The sequence below is a fragment of the Bos indicus genome, chromosome 3, assembly GCF_029378745.1.
Source record: "Bos indicus isolate NIAB-ARS_2022 breed Sahiwal x Tharparkar chromosome 3, NIAB-ARS_B.indTharparkar_mat_pri_1.0, whole genome shotgun sequence".
NCBI lineage: Eukaryota > Metazoa > Chordata > Mammalia > Artiodactyla > Bovidae > Bos > Bos indicus.
In genome coordinates, this window is record NC_091762.1 from 84,120,553 (window position 1) to 84,139,787 (window position 19,235).

The following is a 19,235-nucleotide window of genomic DNA, read 5'->3' on the forward strand; positions in this document are numbered from 1 at the left end:
CGACAGAGGATGAGATGGCTGGATCACTGACTCAATGGATGTGAGTCTGAGTGAACACCGGGAGTTGGTGATGGACAGGGAGGCCTGGCATGCTGCGATTCATGGGGTCACAAACAGTCGGACACGACTGAGCGACTGAACTGAACTAACACTCTGCCCTTATGGCTCTTTCTACCTTTGCTCACAGTATTTCATCCACCTTGAATATCCACTGTTCTTATTTCTCCAAACTCATTCTTGAGAGTATAGTTCATCCTCACATAAGCCTCCTTCATCTGTCTTGAGGAAGTAACCCCTCCCTCCTTGAATATAGCTGACCATTTATAATTCAGGGTTAGAGGCACTGACTCTCTACACAATTGAAAAGCCGGGTATAACTTGCAGTCAGCCCTCCATATCTGAGGTCCCTCCATATCTGAGGATGGTGTAGTACTGTAGTGTTTTTGTTTAGTCACTCAGTCGTGTCCTACTCTTTATGACCCGATGGGCTGTAGCCTGCCAGACTCCTCTGTCCACGTGATTCTTCAGGCAAGAATATTGGAGTGGGTTGCCAAGTTCTGCTCCAAAAGATCTTCCCAACCCAGAGCTCAAACCCGTGTCTCTTACATCTCCTATATTGGCAGGCATGTTCTTCATTACTAGCGCCACCAAGGAAGACCAGAGTACTATAGTATGTACCGTTAAAAAAGTCTGCATATAAGTGCATCCATGCAGTTCACACCCATGTTGTTCAAGGGTCAACTGTACACATAAGGCATCCTAGCAAAACCTGAATAATAATTCTCAATAAAGTGAGACAAGGAGGGAATCACAGTTCCCCTTAGGGACCTCACCCCAAACCTACAAAATCAGAATATTAGTCAGGAGGAACAAAATAGGGCATGCCTATTTTGAAAAGGCTACTCTGGTGTTTCTGATAGGCCACCTGCCCTACTAGATAACCACTGTCACTACAGTTATTTGATTCTGTATCTTATGTGATTCACTCAAAAAGAGGCCAGAAAATTATATACTTAAGAATATAAAATACATACTTAAGAATTGGTAACAGTGGCTGGTTGCCTCAGGGGAGAACAAGGGAACTGGGATGGGTGGGAAACATATTTTGCAGTACTTGCTTCTGAAACTTTTAGATTTTATGTCTCGTCCATATATTATCTACTCAAAAGGAAAAGCATAAAGAATGGCACAGACTCAGGAGCCAGATAACTCCTGATTTGTTTTCTAAATTTTGCCATTTACTAGCTGGCTTAAAACTCAACATTCAAAAAACTAAGATCATGGCATCCGGTCCCATCACTACACGGCAAATACATGGGGAAACAATAGAAACAGTGACTTTATTTTCTTGGGCTCCAAAATCACTGCAGATGGTCACTGCAGCTGTGAAATTAAAAGATGCTTGCTCCTTGGAAGAAAAGCTATGACAAACCTAGACAGCATGTTAAAAAGCAGAGACATTACTTTGCTGACAAAGGTCCATCTAGTCAAAGCTATGGTTTTCCAATAGTCATGTATGGATGTGAGAGTTGGACCATAAAGAAAGCCGAGTCTCAAAGAACTGATGCTTTCAAACTGTGGGGTTTGAAAAGACTCTTGAGAGTCCCTTGGACTGTAAGGAGATCAAACCAGTCAATCCTAAAGGAAATCAATTCTGAATATTCATTAGAAGGACTGATGCTGAAGCTGCAATACTTAGGCCACCTAAAATGAAGAGCCAATTCATTGGAAAAGACCCTGATGCTGGAAACATTGAACACGGGAAGAGAAGGGGACGACAGAGGATGAGATAGTTGGATGGCATCACTGACTCGATGGACATGAATTTGAGCTAGCTCCAGGGGATGGTGAAGGACAGTGAAGCCTGGCATACTGCAGTCCATGGGTTCACAAAGACCCCTGATGGACATAACTGAGCGACTGAAGAGCAAAAGCTGTGTATAATCCTGGGCAAGTCACTTCACCTACCTGACACTCAGTTTCCACATACTAAAAATGGAAAGGAGGAAATAGATGTTAACCAATAGAGTTATTCTGGAGAAATGTCTTTAAAGCAAAACACTACCCCTGGTGGCTGAGTGGGGGCCCAATACATTCCACTGCCTTCACAATTCTACTTGCTCAAACAGACTGAGGAGCAAACTCTTATCTTAATGCCCTCTGGCTCCAAGAAAGTAATTTAGGAAGGAAACAAAGTGAAATTTGTCAGTCTGTCTTGTCAAAGCCAGAGAACAGGGCCTAGTCTTTTTGTTGCCCACACTAGGGATATCACTAATTACTAATGCTCACTTTGTACTACAATTGATGGCCGGCAGAAGGGACACTGGCATGAGCATAATGCTTCTCCCTCATAGCTCTGTGATTATCTTAATAGTAAACACTTGCCAAGAAAGCCATCCCTAAAAGTGCAAGTCTCCCCAGATGCGGGAAAACTGTTCTTGTGTCATGATTAACAGATTCCTAGAAGCAGTTCAGCTAATGCTCAAACCACTATAAAGTGCTTTCATCTCTCTCTTTCCCTACAACTCCATCCACCTCAAAAGAAAGTCTTCTCTATTAACACTGGCCTGTCATACAGGGAGATGCTTCCTGAATCTGCATCCCTTAAAACAATTCCTTTCAGCTATGAAGTGGTTACCAGAGTGACCAACTAAAGACAGATAAACAATTAGAAACACCAGCAATAGTCATGAAACATGATTTTCCTAATCAGAAAGCTAATAAGACAGAGGAAAAACCTACAGCCTTGATCTCAGAGCATGATACTAACCTCCTTAGAATGTTCCACTGGTGTTACCTGGCACTGAGAATAAAGCCCAGGCTTATCAGTGTGGATCTCAAGGCCCTGGACTACCTACCTTGTCTTCCTCACCTAAAAACATCCTACTGCTCATTTAGTTTGACCTGGACACTCCAAAACAACTTCCATTCCCCCCACAGGCCAACTCTTTCCCAAGTGTACTTGCTTTCATCATTCTGTTTATGCTTCTTAAATCATCATCATTCATACAATCACTACCTTGCATCGCTTTTACAATTTATAGCTATCTTCTCAGGTTATTTTTCACTTGTTTCTTATCATGACCCAAACCAAGCCCAGGGCTTCCCTGGTAGCTCAGCTGGTAAAGAACCCACCTGCAATGCAAGAGACCCTGGTTTGATTCCTGGGTCAGGAAAATCCTCTGGAGAAGGGATAAGCTGCCCACTCCAGTATTCTTGGGCTTCTCTGGTGGCTCATATGGTAAAGAATCTGCCTGTAATGCAGGAGACCTGGGTTCAATCCCTGGGTTGGGAAGAGCCCCCAGAGGAGGGCATGGCAACCCACTCCAGTATTCTTGCCTGGAGAATCCCCAAGAACAGAAGAGCCTGGCAGGCTACAGCCCATGGGGGTCACAAAAGTTGGACATGACTGAGCGACCGAACACAGCACAGCAAACCTGGCCCAGAACCCAGGCTCCAGGAGAGAGGACCCTTTGTATTCTGCTCCCCACAGCTGGCCGCAGAGTCTGGTGTGAAGTAGGAGCTCTGTAAATATTACAGGAAGGAAAAAAATGCTCTCTAAGCTGCAAGCTGCCTCTGCTACTATATTATCCAGTTGTATAATCTGAGGTGACTCATTCAACTTATACAAACTTTAGGATCCTCATGTGTGAAATGGGTTTGGACAGGCCAGTTTTCTTTACATATTGCAGAGAGAAAGTAGAAACTACTAAATCAAGAACCAAACTTCCAATTTTAAGAGTTTTTTTCAATGATAGTTCATTAAAATAAACTGTGGACATTTAATAAAGAAATCAATGTTTAAAAAAGTAAACGTGATAATGTTACATTAAAAAAACCACACACCCCTTCTCTGCCACATATATTATACAAAAGAATGAGTATACCAACTACAAGTATGTAAACATATGCAGATAACAATGAAATATGAAAAAAAAGAATAGTGCAAATAAGGATTGCACTATTGAGGATTAATAGTGCAATTCTTCTAGTGCAAAAAAAAGTTAAAAACCAAGTTTTTGCTATAATCTAGTGTGTGCATACATAGTTGTGTCCAACTCTTTGAAACCCCTTGGACTATAGTCCACCACCAGGTTCTCCTGCCCATGGAACTTTCCAGGCAAGAATATTGAAATGGGTTGCCATTTCCTCCTCTAGGGAACCTTCCCAATCCAGGGATGATCGAACCTGAATCTCCTGCATTGGCAGGTGGATTCTTTACTACTCCAATTTCAACTAAATGTTTTAAAACAGCTTTTTTTTTTTTTTTTTTTTAAAGGAGACTTTAATAGGCCAGAGGTTAAAAGTACTAGAAGCATACAACTGGGAAACAAAACTATCATTTATGGAATGATTCTTATGTATTGGCACTGAGCTATACTAACCGGGGCATATATTAAATATACTTATATGTAACTTTCTACAATGTAGATATTATTGTTTGTATTATATAGAAGAAAAATTAGGCTGCTTATTTTACCCCCAAAGTATTTCCTCAAATGTCACCTTCTTAATGAGGCTTTTCCTGATCAACCTATTTAAAATTGCAAACCCACATTCTTTCCTGAATTCTTTATTCATTTTTCCTGCTTGGCACATATCATCTATGCTATATAATTTATTACTTATTTTCTATCTCCCCCTACTAAAATATAAGTTCTACAGGGAAGGGATTGGTTTTTGTTTTTTTTTTTCCTGTTCTCTTCTGAAATCCCATACCCAGTGAAGGACTTGGCACTGAGTTGGTATCAATAAATACTTGATGAATGAACGAATGAACAGCTGAATGTACTGGTGAGGTGGTTCTGAACATCTGTTCTATTCAAAACCTTTCCACACCATTATATCAGAGTGCTGCTGCTGCTGCTAAGTCACTTCAGTCGAGTCCAACTCTGTGCAACCCCATAGATGGCAGCCCACCAGGCTCCACCGTCCCTGGGATTCTCCAGGCAAGAACACTGGAGTGGGTTGCCATTTCCTTCTCCAATGCATGAAAGTGAAAGTGAAGTCACTCCGTAGTGTCCGACTCCCCGAGACCCCATGGACTGCAGCCCACCAGACTCCTCCATCCATGGGATTCCCCAGGCAAGAGTACTGGAGTGGGTTGCTGTGGCCTTGTCCTTTATATCAGAGTAACTCAGTGCAAATAGATATAATGCATAGAAGCTGATCAGGAAGAAGAAAAGTAGACTGGTGGCAAGGAACTAGGGATGAAGATGAGAGAGAACATGTTCTGCCTGGAGAAAGACAATGACATTCTTTAATATGTACAAAGTGTGGTCACTATATTTTTTCCTTAGTATAGAAAATGATGATATGGGGTCTTATGGCTTGGAATATGTAAGATTAACTAAAGCTGAACTATATGATGAACTGAGCCTAAGCGAGAGCATGGTTTCCTCCAAGGACATCTCGAGTTCTAACAGCAAGCTGAAGGCTAATCAGGAAACCCCTGAAGAGCTAAGCAGATTTCTACAATCCCAAAGTACTGAGGGACACTTGGAGTTCGCAGGTTCCACCAGGGACTGAGAACTGATAAATACCTCATACTCAATGGAATACCTGGAGGTCATGTGTTAGGAGCAAAGGCAACCCAAGAGAGTCCAAACCTTACCTGAACTGTACCTCTGCCTCACTGCACACACACACCCACATCCACACACACACGCACGGTATCTCCTTATTAGAAGAAACAGTGACTCCCTTGGACAGAGATAACATCACCTTAAGCCTTCTATAGTTGGCATACATAATATCAAATATTCAGTCTAACCGAATATTTGTTAGGGTCAGTAGTGTAGTTACAGTACATGGGCTTTGTTGATCTGCTGGCATGTGGAATCTTCCCAGACCAGGGATCAAACCCATATCCCCTACATTGATAGGTAGATTCTTAACCACTGGACCACCAGGGAAGTCCGGGAAACAATTTAAAAGGACTTATAATATCTGAAAAGCTAACATACTCTGCAAAGCCTGCTCTGCACACTACCTTTAAGGTGGGCAAAGCAGTCAAGCCTGGAATTTGGGCATCTGAAGTGGCCTATGTTCTTCCCAGGCACATCTAACTATCACACTTCATACCAGTCAGAACCTACTATATTTTCAGAAAACCTCTAAAATTAAATTCTGAAAACTTTAGGTCACAGCATTAATCGAGTTACTTTGACAAGAATTTAGAGAAAGTTCTTCTAACAACAAAAAACTGACAACAGTTTAAACAATGTGCTTACCTTTGAATATTTCTGTAATTCAGCATCATCAGCAATCTGTGTATCCAAAGTAGCAACCTAAATTTACAAGAAAAGATACTGTCAATATTTGTAAAAGCATAACTTTATTTCTTCCTGCTGCTGCTGCTGCTAAGTCGCCTCAGTCGTGTCCAACTCTGTGCGACCCACCAGGCTCCCCCATCCTTGGGATTCTCCAGGCAAGAACACTGGAGTGGGTTGCCATTTCCTTCTCCAATACATGAAAGTGAAAAGTGAAAGTGAAGTTGTTCAGTCGAGTCTGACTCCTAACGACCCCATGGACCGCAGCCTACCAGGCTCCTCCATCCATGGGATTGGCCAGGCAAGAGTACTGGAGTCGGGTGCCATGGCCTTCTCCGGGCTTTCTGAAAAAAATCTGTATAAAACCTATATATTGATAACTCCATCTAATCTTTTTTCTATGTTTCTAAAATCCATAACACACAATATAAAATCTCAGAGAATATTTGCTTTTTTGTAGTCATTGTTCTCCACAACAATCTTTTTTCATAAATGATTCAAAAGTTGAACTAGAAGGTGATGGGCAAATACATATACTATTTTTAAAAATCCATGACACCTAAAATTTTAATTTAATCTTCCATTATATTAAAGCCATAAAAATTTTATTCTTTTCACAAAACCAAGACTCTGGTCATTTTTATTTCTAAACCTAGGCCTTGAAACAAAGTTTGCAAGGTCATTAAAATCAGAGAAGTTTGGAAAAACTGAAGCGCCTGAATTTCCACAGCAAGCCCAAACCATTTCCCTAGGAGAAAGAGCCAGCGAGGACACAAACAAAGGACCTGGACCGGTGGGTAGGAAGATGGTGGAATCCTGAAAGCTTTTAATCCTGGCCTAAACCTATTGTTTTGAGCTTCAGTGGTAGACATCCACAGAAACGAATTCCTTGCAAGCAAAACATTTCACTGACGATTTGCATCTGTAAGTTGTTAATAAAATACAGTGCATCTGGAGGGAGGGGATAAGTTAAACAGTGGTTCAGCTAAATCTTCTACAAGTACTGCACTTCAGATAAGTAGATTCTGGAAGAAAATACAGTAAGAAACACTAGAGCATGTGCATGCAGGTAGGTATGCACGTTTCTATGTACGCATTCACTCATCCATCTTGCCTGGCTTCTCCTTTTGTTGCCTCATCCCTGTCACTTTAAATTTCGAACTCCAAATTCTGTCTCCTCTTTCGAGCCCCTTGGTTATGACCTCATCATGTGATAAATTAAATTTGGAAGGGTAGTTATAAAGAGGATAATGTGCGTGTTCAGTTGTGTCCAACTCTTTATGACCCTATGGACTGTAGCCCACCAGGCTCCTCTGTCCATGGGATTTCCCAGGCAAGAGTAGGTTGCCATCTCTTTCTCTGGGGGATCTTCCCAACCCAGGGATCGAGCCCACATCTCCTATGTCTCCTGTACTCCTATATCTCCTGTACCGCAGGCAGATTTTTTACCACTGAGCCACCAGGGATGCCCCAAAGAGGATAAATTTTTAACCAAAAAGAGCTCATTTAAAACCAACCATTAAAAAAAGCTGGTACACCAAACTATTTTTAATATTAACCACTCCAAATTGTAGAAAGGTCATTTGCTCTAGTGGGCTGCCGTCTATGGGGTCACACAGAGTCAGACACGACTGAAATGACTTAGCAGCAGCAGCAGGCTAATGACAAAATAGCTCCAAAATCTACAAAGTAAAGAAGCAGCAGTTCATGAGAATCAACATGGAAGTACAAAACTAGCGAGAAGAGAAAGTATAAACTGTTTTGACTCATGTTAATGACACTGGAAAATGTCTGACAATAGATAATGGCTAGAATAGAAAAAAAAGATCTCCAACCAGCCAACAAATACTAATGACAAACATATGTAAGAAAATGTGAATAACAATAGAAATTTAATAGAATACTTTATTACTAACACGTTTAATGGGCACTGCAGAGGCTTTTCTAAGCGCAGCTTTCTGGTTTCATGTGGATTCATTTGGGGAAATGTAATCAATCCTTTACTCAATGAATCTAATAACAGGTGAAAGGAAGTCTAATGGACCACTGGCACTATAAACTTAAACCTAACCTAAATTACTTCCTGTTCTCCCAAATACATTTGATAATCATTCTTTCATTTTTCTCATAAAACTGTAACATTCTTTGTGAAACATAGGACTAATATCCACAGCCCTTTCAGTGTACAATAAAACAAACAGATCATAAAAGCAATCATAAAAATGCCAGCAATTTTAAGCAGCTGATACAGGTTATAAATTTAAAGGCAAGCCCTCTCTCTCCTAACATTTTTCAGCCTATTGTTAACTTAAATGGTCTCAACATGAACTGAGTGTTTGTTAATTGTAACTGAAACTTGTCTGCAGTCCTTAACTGTTCTTGCAGTCTAAAATGAAAAAATAAAATTAATTAATTGATCCAACAGGGAAAAAAAACACAGGAAGAAAAAATAAAGGCAGGCTGGTTACTCTTTGAGTCTCCCATTTCTTTCAATTGTGCCATTAGAAGCATGACATAGAATGAGACATGAGTGTTTTTTATTAGAAGATTTTAACATACCATTACTTCATAATCAGGGCCCAGTACGTTTTCCCATCTGGATTTCAGCTCATTTTCTGGAGAGTCTGGGGCTTTTTCTGGATTAAAAAAAAAAAGTTGAAGCTACTGTGAGTTAAACCCACTAAACTACTGAATTCTTCCATAACAGCACAGTTTGAGTAAGTAAAAGGGAAATGAATAAAAAGGAAAGTGTATTAACTTAGGTCTATTTAGGTAAAGTTAATCAGAGGTGACTTATAAGACATGTATAAAACTGGTGGTAACCAAACTATGCATAGGGCTTCTGCTGTTAAGGAATATTTTAAACAGAAAAGGAAATGATAAGTTATCAATGAAATCTGAATTATACAGTTAATATGTAAACATCCTGTGGTTTATAAGTAAAATGTATCTGGCTTTGCTTTATGCTATGTTAGGACAAAGAAAAATTTAAGGTGAATGTTAATCACTTCAGCGTAGTACCTTCCACTCACCCACAAAAGTGTAAAAACCTATCAAGATATCTTTACTATCAACAAGGCACACCAACATGACCCATTCAAGCTTTTTACTTGGGTGGATAGAAAAGTTTGTCTGATTTAATTCAACCAATGAGTTGCATGAGCTTTAATGTAACAAAAACTTTGGTTTTACTTTGGTCATTTGTGGCTATGTGGTTATCATACCTTTATGATTTTCTTACTTAAGGGGAGTACTGCCTTTTTTGCATAGGTCAGATGATTTTTAAAAGTGAAGACAGATTTTAAGTGTCCTGCTTATCCTCCATATGACCTTAGCCAGAAGCTCAATGCAGTTTGCAGTCTGAATAATACCTAATAGACAAAAATCAAAGTACTAAAACTATAATTTCAATTTAGAGCCACAGTGGTAGCAGACAATAAACAGATCTCCACCTTTTTTCTTTAAGAAAAACTCAATTGTGTCACAAGAGTGGACAAGTCACAGAACACTTACCACAACTGATATAACCATCTGTCTAAAATCAAACATAACTTGCAAGATCAGCTTTTTCAAGCCTTCCGCAGACATCTAATCTCAGATGCATATAATGCTTAATTACATAGTACAAATCATTAAGTAAAACAGACTAACCTCAAAAATCAGAAACTAAGACTAATGAACACCAAAGAACTTATATTACTAGATTTACAAAAGAATATCCACAAAGTAACTGCATTAACTGATGTGCTAGATTCCATTTCGAGGCTAACTAAAGACCCTATTAAAAACAAAATATCCTTCATGTGGGTGCTGCACCTCTGTGCCTACTCTATTAGCACTTCCATAAGAAATTACATCAAGAGTTCTATTAAATTTCTCACAGACACCAGTTTCTTATGTGGTAGGCTAATTTAAAAAAATTTGTAATGTGTTGGTTGACCTGTAAGCTTAAAAACATGATATCTAAAGAAATTTTATACGCATGTATAAGATGTTTATTTCACCTACAATTCTTTTGAGTTTATTTTTACCTCAGTCATACAATGAAATCACAGTCCTGAGTTTTAAAGCAGAGAACAAAGGCCTATGTAGCAGAGGAAAGAGATTACTTTCAGCAGCTCAATAAATTCTAGGCAACACAAAATGATCCCACACAAAAAGTGAATATTAAGATGATCTGACACAATTATTTCATAGGCAACAAAGAATATGCCAACCACTGCCACCTTGGAATGTGGATTGTTTTGAACTAAAGACAGCCAAGATCCAGCAGACTCAGGAAAAACGTTCATCCCTCCCTTAACTACCTAAAGGAATTTAGCTAGGGAACCTGTACCAGAAAGAGAGCTATAACCAGAGACAACTTTTTTTTTCCCACAATATTGTGGAGGACCCCCTGTATAACCAGACCCTCCTAGAGGTTTTTTTTTTTTTTAATGTTTATTTTATATTGGGGTATAGCTGATTATGGAGTAGAGAATGGCAACCCACCCCAGCATTCCTGCCTGGAAAACTCCATGGATAGAGGAGCCTAGTGGGCTACTGTCCATGGAGTTAAAAAGACCTGGACATGACTGAGTGATCAAGCACACACTAAGCACGCAGCCAATTAACAAAGCTGTGACAGTTTCAGGTGAATAGAGAACAGACTCAGCCATACATTCTCCTCCAAACTCCCTTCCCATCCAGGCTGCCACATAACACTGATCAGAGTTCCATGTACTATATTCAGTAGGTCCTTGTTGGTTATCCATTTTAAATATCGCAGTGTGTACACATCCATCCCAAACTCCATAACTATCCCTTCCCCTCAACTTTCCCCCCAGCCCCATCCCCACAACCTCATTCTCCAAGTCTGTGAGTCTGTTTCTGTTTTATAAGTTCACTTGTATCATTTCCTTTTAGATTCCACATATAACGGATGTCATATGATATGTCTACTTCTCTGACTTCCTTCACTCAATAGGACACTCTGTAGGTCCACCCACATGGCTGCAAATAGCATTATTTAATTCTTTTTAATGGCTGAGTAATATTCTATTGTGGGCTTCTCTGGTAATTCAGATGGGAAAGAATCCACCTGTAACACAGGAGACCAGGGTTCGATCCCTGGGTTAGGAAGATCCCACGGAGAAGGGAATGGCTACCCACTACAGCACACATGCCTGGAGAATTCCAAGGACAGAGGAGCCTAGAGGGATACAGTCCATGGCATCGTAGTCAGGCACGACTGAGCAACTAAGCACACAACATTTCATTGTATATATATATCACACCAGAGACAATTTGTTTAATCTGAAAAACCTATCTGCATAGCTGGGCAAACTTCTAATTATCAAACATCTGCTCTTCTTATCATCCTGTAAATTACTCCTCCCATTGGAAGGCCCAGGCCCCAATCCCATTCCTTAGCTCAGGATAGCATAGAAGCCTCAATTGCCCAACTTGCCCTTAAGGGCTCACATTTTTATGGGACTCCTACACATAGAAAGTGTGTGTTTCTCCTGTGTTACTCTTTCTTATGTTAATGTAATTATTAGACCAACCAAAGAAACTAGAAAGGAAGAGGGAAAACGGGTCTGCCCCTACAGCAAAAAGAGTTAACATCATAACAGTTGGAAGAATTTGGTCTCTCTAACTGAAATTATATACACTCATTAAAAAAAAAAAAAGGAGTGAGATTGATCCTTTGAGCAGATACAGAGTGAAGTAAGCCAGAAAGAAAAACACCAATACAGTATACTAACACATATATATGGAATTTACAAAGATGGTAACAATAACCCTGTGTACAAGACAGCAAAAGAGACACTGATGTATAGATCAGTCTTATGGACTCTGTGGGAGAGGGAGAGGGTGGGGAGATTTGGGAGAATGGCACTGAAACATGTATAATATCATGTATGAAACGAGTCGCCAGTCCAGGTTCGATGCACGATACTGGATGCTTGGGGCTGGTGCACTGGGACGATCTAGAGGGAGGGTATGGGAAGGGAGGAGGGAGGAGGGTTCAGGATGGGGAACACAGGTATACCTGTGGTGGATTCATTTCGATATTTGGCAAAACTAATACAATATTGTAAAGTTTAAAAATAAAATAAAAAAAAAAAGATATTTCTAAAAATATTTCTCACTTTATTTTTTTTTTACGGTTTTTTTTTTTTTTTTTTCTTTTATGCTGAGCCTCGTGGCATGTAGTATCTTAGTTCACTGACCAGGGATCAGACCTGTGCCACATGCACTGAAGGCACAGTCTTAACTACTGGACCATCAGGAAAACCCATATTTCTAACTTTAGAAAGTATTTGATTTTCACTTGATAATTCACGGTTCACCTATCTGAACTCACATGAATTTAAATAGAAAAATTAACTGCAATTTACTTGGATCAAAAAGAACAACCTAAATTTCCAAACAATATGAAGTTTTGAAATTTGACTGAAGTGTTTACTCCTTCCTTCAGGCCCTCCTTTCCTGACAGAAGACAATCAAAGCCAAAAGTCAAAGCGTCTCTGGACATGGATGAAGTTTAAGCATTCCATTTCATTCAACTGGCAAGCCTTTCCTGAATGCCTTTGTACAGGGAACTGAGTGAGATTTTGACTGAAAATGCGTGCGGAACAGAGCCAACTAGAGTAGCAAAGGAAACACAACAAAGCCCAAAGGTAAAGGTACTCATCAATTAAAAAGAAAATTAAACAATAAATATATAGCAACTGGGAAATTTGGCAAAATATATAAAAATGTATACACTATTGTTATGGTGAAAAGGAAATATTACTATATGTATACAGATACCTATATCAATGTTAATACACAAGCTAAACTATGCAGTAATAAAAAATGCTGACATCATCACACTAATAAAAATGTATTCAAAATCAACATAATTAAACAGTGATTAAACAAAAATATGCTTATTCTCAACTGCCATAAGTGTTAAGATCCTGATATTAAGAATATCTTATTTTATATCTTCAAAAATGCCTCTAAAATTCGTCACATTATGTTAACTATAAAGAGAGAAAATGGTTAACAAATGATAAAGTCAAATTACTGTGACTGCTTTGAATTGAATGCTTTGTGCCTACCCAGTATTTCTAAGGCTTGCATGTTGTCATTTTTTAGATCCTCCATTCTTTCTTCAGTTTTCTCCTCTTCATCCAAATTAGTTTCCGTTTCCACTGCTCCAGTCAGAAACAAGGCTGGTGTTTTTGGTGGTTCTACCACAGTTCCTAAAATAGGAATTGTTAATTTGAATCACTATCAGATGAAGATCATATTTAAGTAAGCTTATTTCACTCCAGTTCTTCCATTACACAACCTTATTACAAACATCTCAGGTAACTACACATTTTATTCCTTTATTTAAAATGCCATTTGTGATAATGGCTCAATTCTTTAGAAAACACACTTGTAGAATTAGGCCACCTGATGCAAAGAGCCGATTCATTAGAAAAGACCCTGAGGCTAGGAAAGATTGAAGGCAGGAGGACAAGGGAACCACAGGGGATGAGATGGTTAGATGGCATCACCGACTCAATGGACATGAGTTTGAGCAAACTCCGGGAGATGGTGAAGGACATGGAAGCTTGGCATGCTGCAGTCCATGGGGTCACAAAGAGTAGGACATGACTGAGCAACTGAACAAGTGAACAACAAGGAACTAGGCAACAAGAAGAAAAAAGCAAGGTAAAGTTTATGACGAAGCAGGATGACAATACAGCCTTGGGGAGTGGGGGAGGAGGGGAACCCTGGGGGCCATAGTTCTCACTGCTGTGGTGGGCAGGGAGCAAGATAAGCATAAGCCAATTCCACTGTTTTGGGCAATTTTGGTTCTGGCATGATGTCATCATGAGTTTAACAAATAACTACAGAAGTAAATGGCAACCCACTCCAGCGTTCTTGCCTGGAGAATCCCAGGGATGGGGGAGCCTGGTGGGCTGCCATCTATGGGGTCGCACAGAGTCGGACACGACTGAAGTGACTTAGCAGCAGCAGCAGCATACAGAAGTAAGCTTGAGAATGAGAAGGAAAAGGGAGATAATTCCTATGGTTGCAGAGGTTCTTTTCTTAGCTAAGCTTTCAATCTCAAGAATGTCAATTACTCTATCTTAAACACAAGAAAGGTTGTATAAGAACCATTTTGTTGTGTTAGTCACACAATCGTGTCTGACTCTTTGCGACCCCATGGACTGAAGCCCGCCAGAACCATTTTAGGTTATTTTAAAATAACCACAGTTCAGTCAGTCAGTCGCTCAGTCATGTCCGACTCTGCGACTCCCTCAACTGCAGCACACCAATCTTCCCTGTCCGTCACCAACTCTTGGAGCTTGCTCAAACTCATGTCCATCGAGTCGGTGATACCTTCCAACCATCTCATCCTCTGTCGTCCCCTTCTCCTCCCGCCTTCAATCTTTCCCAGCATCAGGGTCTTTTCCAATGAGTCAGTTCTTTGCATCAGGTGGCCAAAGTATTGGAGCTTCAGCTTCAACATCAGTCCTTCTAATGAATAAACAGGACTGATTTCCAAGGGACTGTCAAGTCTTCTCCAACACCACAGTTCAAAAGCATCAATTCTTTGGTGCTCAGCTTTCTTCACAGTCCAACTCTCACATCCATACATGACCACTGGAAAAACCATAGCTTTGACTAGATGGAACTTTGTTGGCAAAATAATGTCTCTGATTTTTAATATGCTGTCTAGGTTGGTCATAGCTTTTCTTTCAAGGAGCAAGCATCTTTTAATTTCATGGCTGCAGTCAACATCTGCAGTGATTTTGGAGCCCCCCAAAAAAGTCTCTCACTGTTTCTATTGTTTCCCCATCTATTTGCCATGAAATGATGAGACTGGAAGCCATGATCTTAGTTTTCTGAATGTTGAGTTTTAAGCCAACTTTTTCACTCTCCTCTTTCACTTTCATCAAGAGGCCCTTTAGTTCTTCTTTGTTTTCTGCCATAAGGGTGGTGTTATCTGCATATCTGAAGTTATTGATATTTCTCCCGGCAATCTTGATTCTGGCTTGTACTTCATCCAGCCTGGCATTTCACATGATGTACTCTACATACAAGTTAAATAAACAGGGTGACAATGTACAACCTTGATGTACTCCCTTCCTGATTTGGAATCAGTTTGTTGTTCCATGTCCAGTTCTAACTTTTGCTTTTAACCTGCATACAGATTGACCTGCATGCATAAATAACTACAAGTGACTTACAAAGTATTCCTACAAAAATATTGAACTCAGGCTTCCCTAGTGGCCCAGTGGTTACAAATCTGCCTTGCAATGCAAGGGACACTGGTTTAACCCCTGGTCCGGGAAGATTCCACATGTAGCAGAGCAACTAAGCCCATATGTCACAACTACTGATCCAGCACTCTAGAGCTGGCTATCTAAAACTACTGGAACCATGTGGTGCAACTACTGAAGTCCTTGCACCTAGAGCTCGTGCTCTACAACAAGAGAAGCCACCACATTGAGACACCTGCACATTGCCACAAAGAGGAGCCCCTGCTCACTGCAACTAGAGAAAGCCTGTGTCCAACAATGAAGACCCAGCATGGCCAAAAAACTAAATAAGTAAATAAATCTCCTGGTAGCTCAGACGGTAAAGCGTCTGACTACAATGTGGGAGACCCGAGTTTGATCCCTGGGTTGGGAAGATACCCTGGAGAAGGAAATGGCAACCCACTCCAGTATTCTTGCCTGGAAAATCCCAGTTATTGGGATTATTGTTATTGATATTTCTCCCGGCAATCTTGATTCCAGCTTGTGCTTCTTCCAGCCCAGCATTTCTCATGATATATAGTTTCTCATGCATATAAGTTAAATAAGCAGGGTGACAATATACAGCCTTGACGTACTCCTTTTCCTATTTAGAACCAGTCTTTTGTTCCATGTCCAGTTCTAACTGTTGCTTCCTGACCTGCATATAGGTTTCTCAAGAGGCAGGTCAGGTGGTCTGGTATTCCCATCTCTTTCAGAATTGTCCACAGTTTCTTGTGATCCACACAGTCAAAGGCTTTGGCATAGTCAATAAAGCAGAAATAGATGTTTTTCTGGAACTCTGTTGCTTTTTCCATGATCCAGTGGATGTTGGCAATTTGATCTCTGGTTCCTCTGCCTTTTCTAAAACCAGCTTGAACATCTGGAAGTTCACGGTTCATGTATTGCTGAAGACTGGCTTGGAGAATTTTGAGCATTACTTTACTAGCGTGCGAGATGAGTGCAATTGTGCGGTAGTTTGAGCATCCTTTGGCATTGCCTTTCTTTGGGATTGGAATGAAAACTGACCTTTTCCAGTCCTGTGGCCACTGCTGAGTTTAGGTAATTACTATTAATTTTCTCTGGATAATGATATCATGGCTATTTTTAGAAGCTGTACACTGAAGTATGTAGGACTAATGATATCTACAACTCAGTCTTAAATGGCTCAGAAAAAGCTGAATAGATGAAGTAAACATGGCTAAGTTAACTGCTGAAATCTAAATGATGGATTCTGTGGTTATTTTTCATATCATTTTCCAATTTTCCTGTGTGTTCAAACATTTTTACAATAAAAAGTTAAAAAAATAAGTTAAAAGTTCCTACATGAAACTTAATATGACCTTAAGATCTTAATATGACATTTTAAACCACACTTTTTTTGTTGTTGTTGTTGCACTGGATCTTTGTTGCTGCATGCGGGCTTTCTCTGGTTGTGATGGAAAGGGGCTACTCTTCATTGTAGTACTTTGCGGTAGCTTCTCTTGTTGTGGAGCACAGGCCCGACACTCGGGCTTCAGTCATTGTGCATGTGGGCTCAGTCGTCGCAGGGCTTCAGTGGTTGCAGTACATGGGCTTGGCTGCTCCACAGCACGTGGAATCTTCCTAGTTCAGGGATCAAACCTGTGTCTCCTGCATTGGCAGGCAGATTCCTATCCACTGCGCCACCAAGGAAGTTCCATAGGATTTTTTAGAACATTCGTCTTTTAATACACACTGAATGTACAGCCCAGCGCCAGTAAAACAAATGCCAGCCAGACGCTGCTGATGTAGCTTGGGGAGAAGAGTTACACACTAGGCAGAGTGCAAAGTACAAAGCAATACACGATTGTTTGTGTGTTACAAATAGTATGCAAATTGATACACAAATAAGTATACACAAGGTACGCAAATAAAAAGAGTTTAGAGGAGAAAAGGTAAGATTTTTGAATGGCAGGGGAAGGTATCACTCAAGAGCTAGAAGCTGTGCAGTCCATTTCAGTAAAATAGACTTAACTGCTGCCTATAAAGAAGGCACACAGAGATGTGTTAGATGGGGCAGTGGATAGAGACATACCACTCCCCTACATTACAGTGGCCACACACAAAACAGATGGCCACAACGTAGTATGATAAATGCTCCAGCAAAGTGCTCTTCAAAGGGCACTATGTGTATGAAACACATAGGAAGGACGCCCAAACCATGAAAGAAGTGCAGATTTAGGGTCAAAACCTATAGCAATATAAATTTAAAATGTAGGCATGCCCAGTAAAGAACTGCTGATTCACAGATGACACAGTTCATTTGATACAGCAGACTAAAGCCAAGGGTTCTATTAGAGATGCTGAAAATTATTATATTGGTATAAATATTTATGCAAACCTTTTAAGGTCAATATAGCATATGTACAATTTGTATTATTTAACCAATTTTAAATTTCACACATACAGTGCAGTTGACAGGGCGTCTATCTTTCAGCAGTAAAATTTCCACTATCATATAAAACTTTAAAAGTTCCAATGTAAATATCAATATAATTCAATATCAGTTGAAAGCAAAAGTTTCCAGAATATAATAATATATCTTCAGAGAATGAAAAAAAAATGTACTCAACTTCTGACAAATTCTAGTGAAACTATTTCCTACTCACTAGTTATGTAAGTAGTCATTCAACTTAAATTGAATGTGTTCCCATAATTACCAAATTTGTTGATCTATCTGTAAGTTGACAATTAAAAATTGGCATGCATAGATTATGTATTTGTTCCATAAATCTACTATTCTTATAATCAAAATAACAATATCATTTTATAAATCAAAGTGTCCTTGACAGAAATCCATGTTTTATTTTCTCTTGCTATAGTTCACAGAGTAAATCAAGAAATATTAGAATCAAATATTAGAAGTAATATGAAACCTGAAGTTTGCAAAATGTCAAAGCATTAGACAAATGAGAGCCTCTGGAACAAAGGTTGGCAAAGCTTTACTATTTAAATGCAAGTAATAAATGAAATTTGAAAGCTTTTGGGGAAAATGATTTCCATCTCCATTTAGAGACGCTGTCAGAGATTAATGCATATCAGGGTTCACGTTCTAACATTTGGACTGGCATATTATAATAGGCAAAGGAAACTCTTCTTCAATGCATAAATGAGCTGATTCACTTCTCCATCACTGGGTTACATAAGGTAGGCAGTTTTTCCTTCCCAGACTTACAGAACATCATAATTGAGTTATTCTTCTAAACCCAGACTGCAAGGTTGGAGGAGGGACAGTGGAATTAATTACCTCTGTCTGAGGGCCCTTCATGTAAAGAAGCAGACGAGGATGTTTTCCTTCGAACTAGGGTTAGGTGTACCACTTGTCCTGCATTTCGTAACACTTCAACAACATCCTGGTTGGCAAAACCCTGAATATTCACACCATCAACCTACAACATTAAGAGATATATTAAACAGAGGTTTCAAGTTAGCTTCTTTTGAATGCAAATTTAGTAGTAAAACATGCTGACAAACTTCCTGAGAAACTAGAAAGCAAACTGAAACCTGTATTCCTAAGTCATACATTTGACTTATAGCCTGAAAGAGGCAATGGATCTTAGTCTCCGATGCTATTCAACATTCAAAGTGCCATAAAATGTGGCACTTTATACACAGCTCTCAAGATGTATTAATAGAAGCCATTATCACTAAAGTTGAAAGGACCATCTAATACTTC

General features: G+C 39.7%; 1 protein-coding gene across 4 annotated transcripts in view; it reads right to left on the reverse strand.

Annotated features, from left to right (window-relative positions):
• PATJ (PATJ crumbs cell polarity complex component) overlaps positions 1 to 19,235 on the reverse strand; it is a 383,422-nt gene that overhangs the window by 309,814 nt on the left and 54,373 nt on the right. For all 4 annotated transcript variants that reach the window (XM_070786441.1, XM_070786442.1, XM_070786440.1 and 1 more), the window contains exons 11-14: positions 18,807 to 18,948; positions 13,364 to 13,507; positions 8,832 to 8,908; positions 6,234 to 6,290 (exon numbers count right to left, since the gene is read on the reverse strand). In XM_070786441.1, the coding sequence (XP_070642542.1) occupies positions 6,234 to 6,290; positions 8,832 to 8,908; positions 13,364 to 13,507; positions 18,807 to 18,948 (420 nt within the window). The remainder of the gene's footprint in view (positions 1 to 6,233; positions 6,291 to 8,831; positions 8,909 to 13,363; positions 13,508 to 18,806; positions 18,949 to 19,235) is intronic.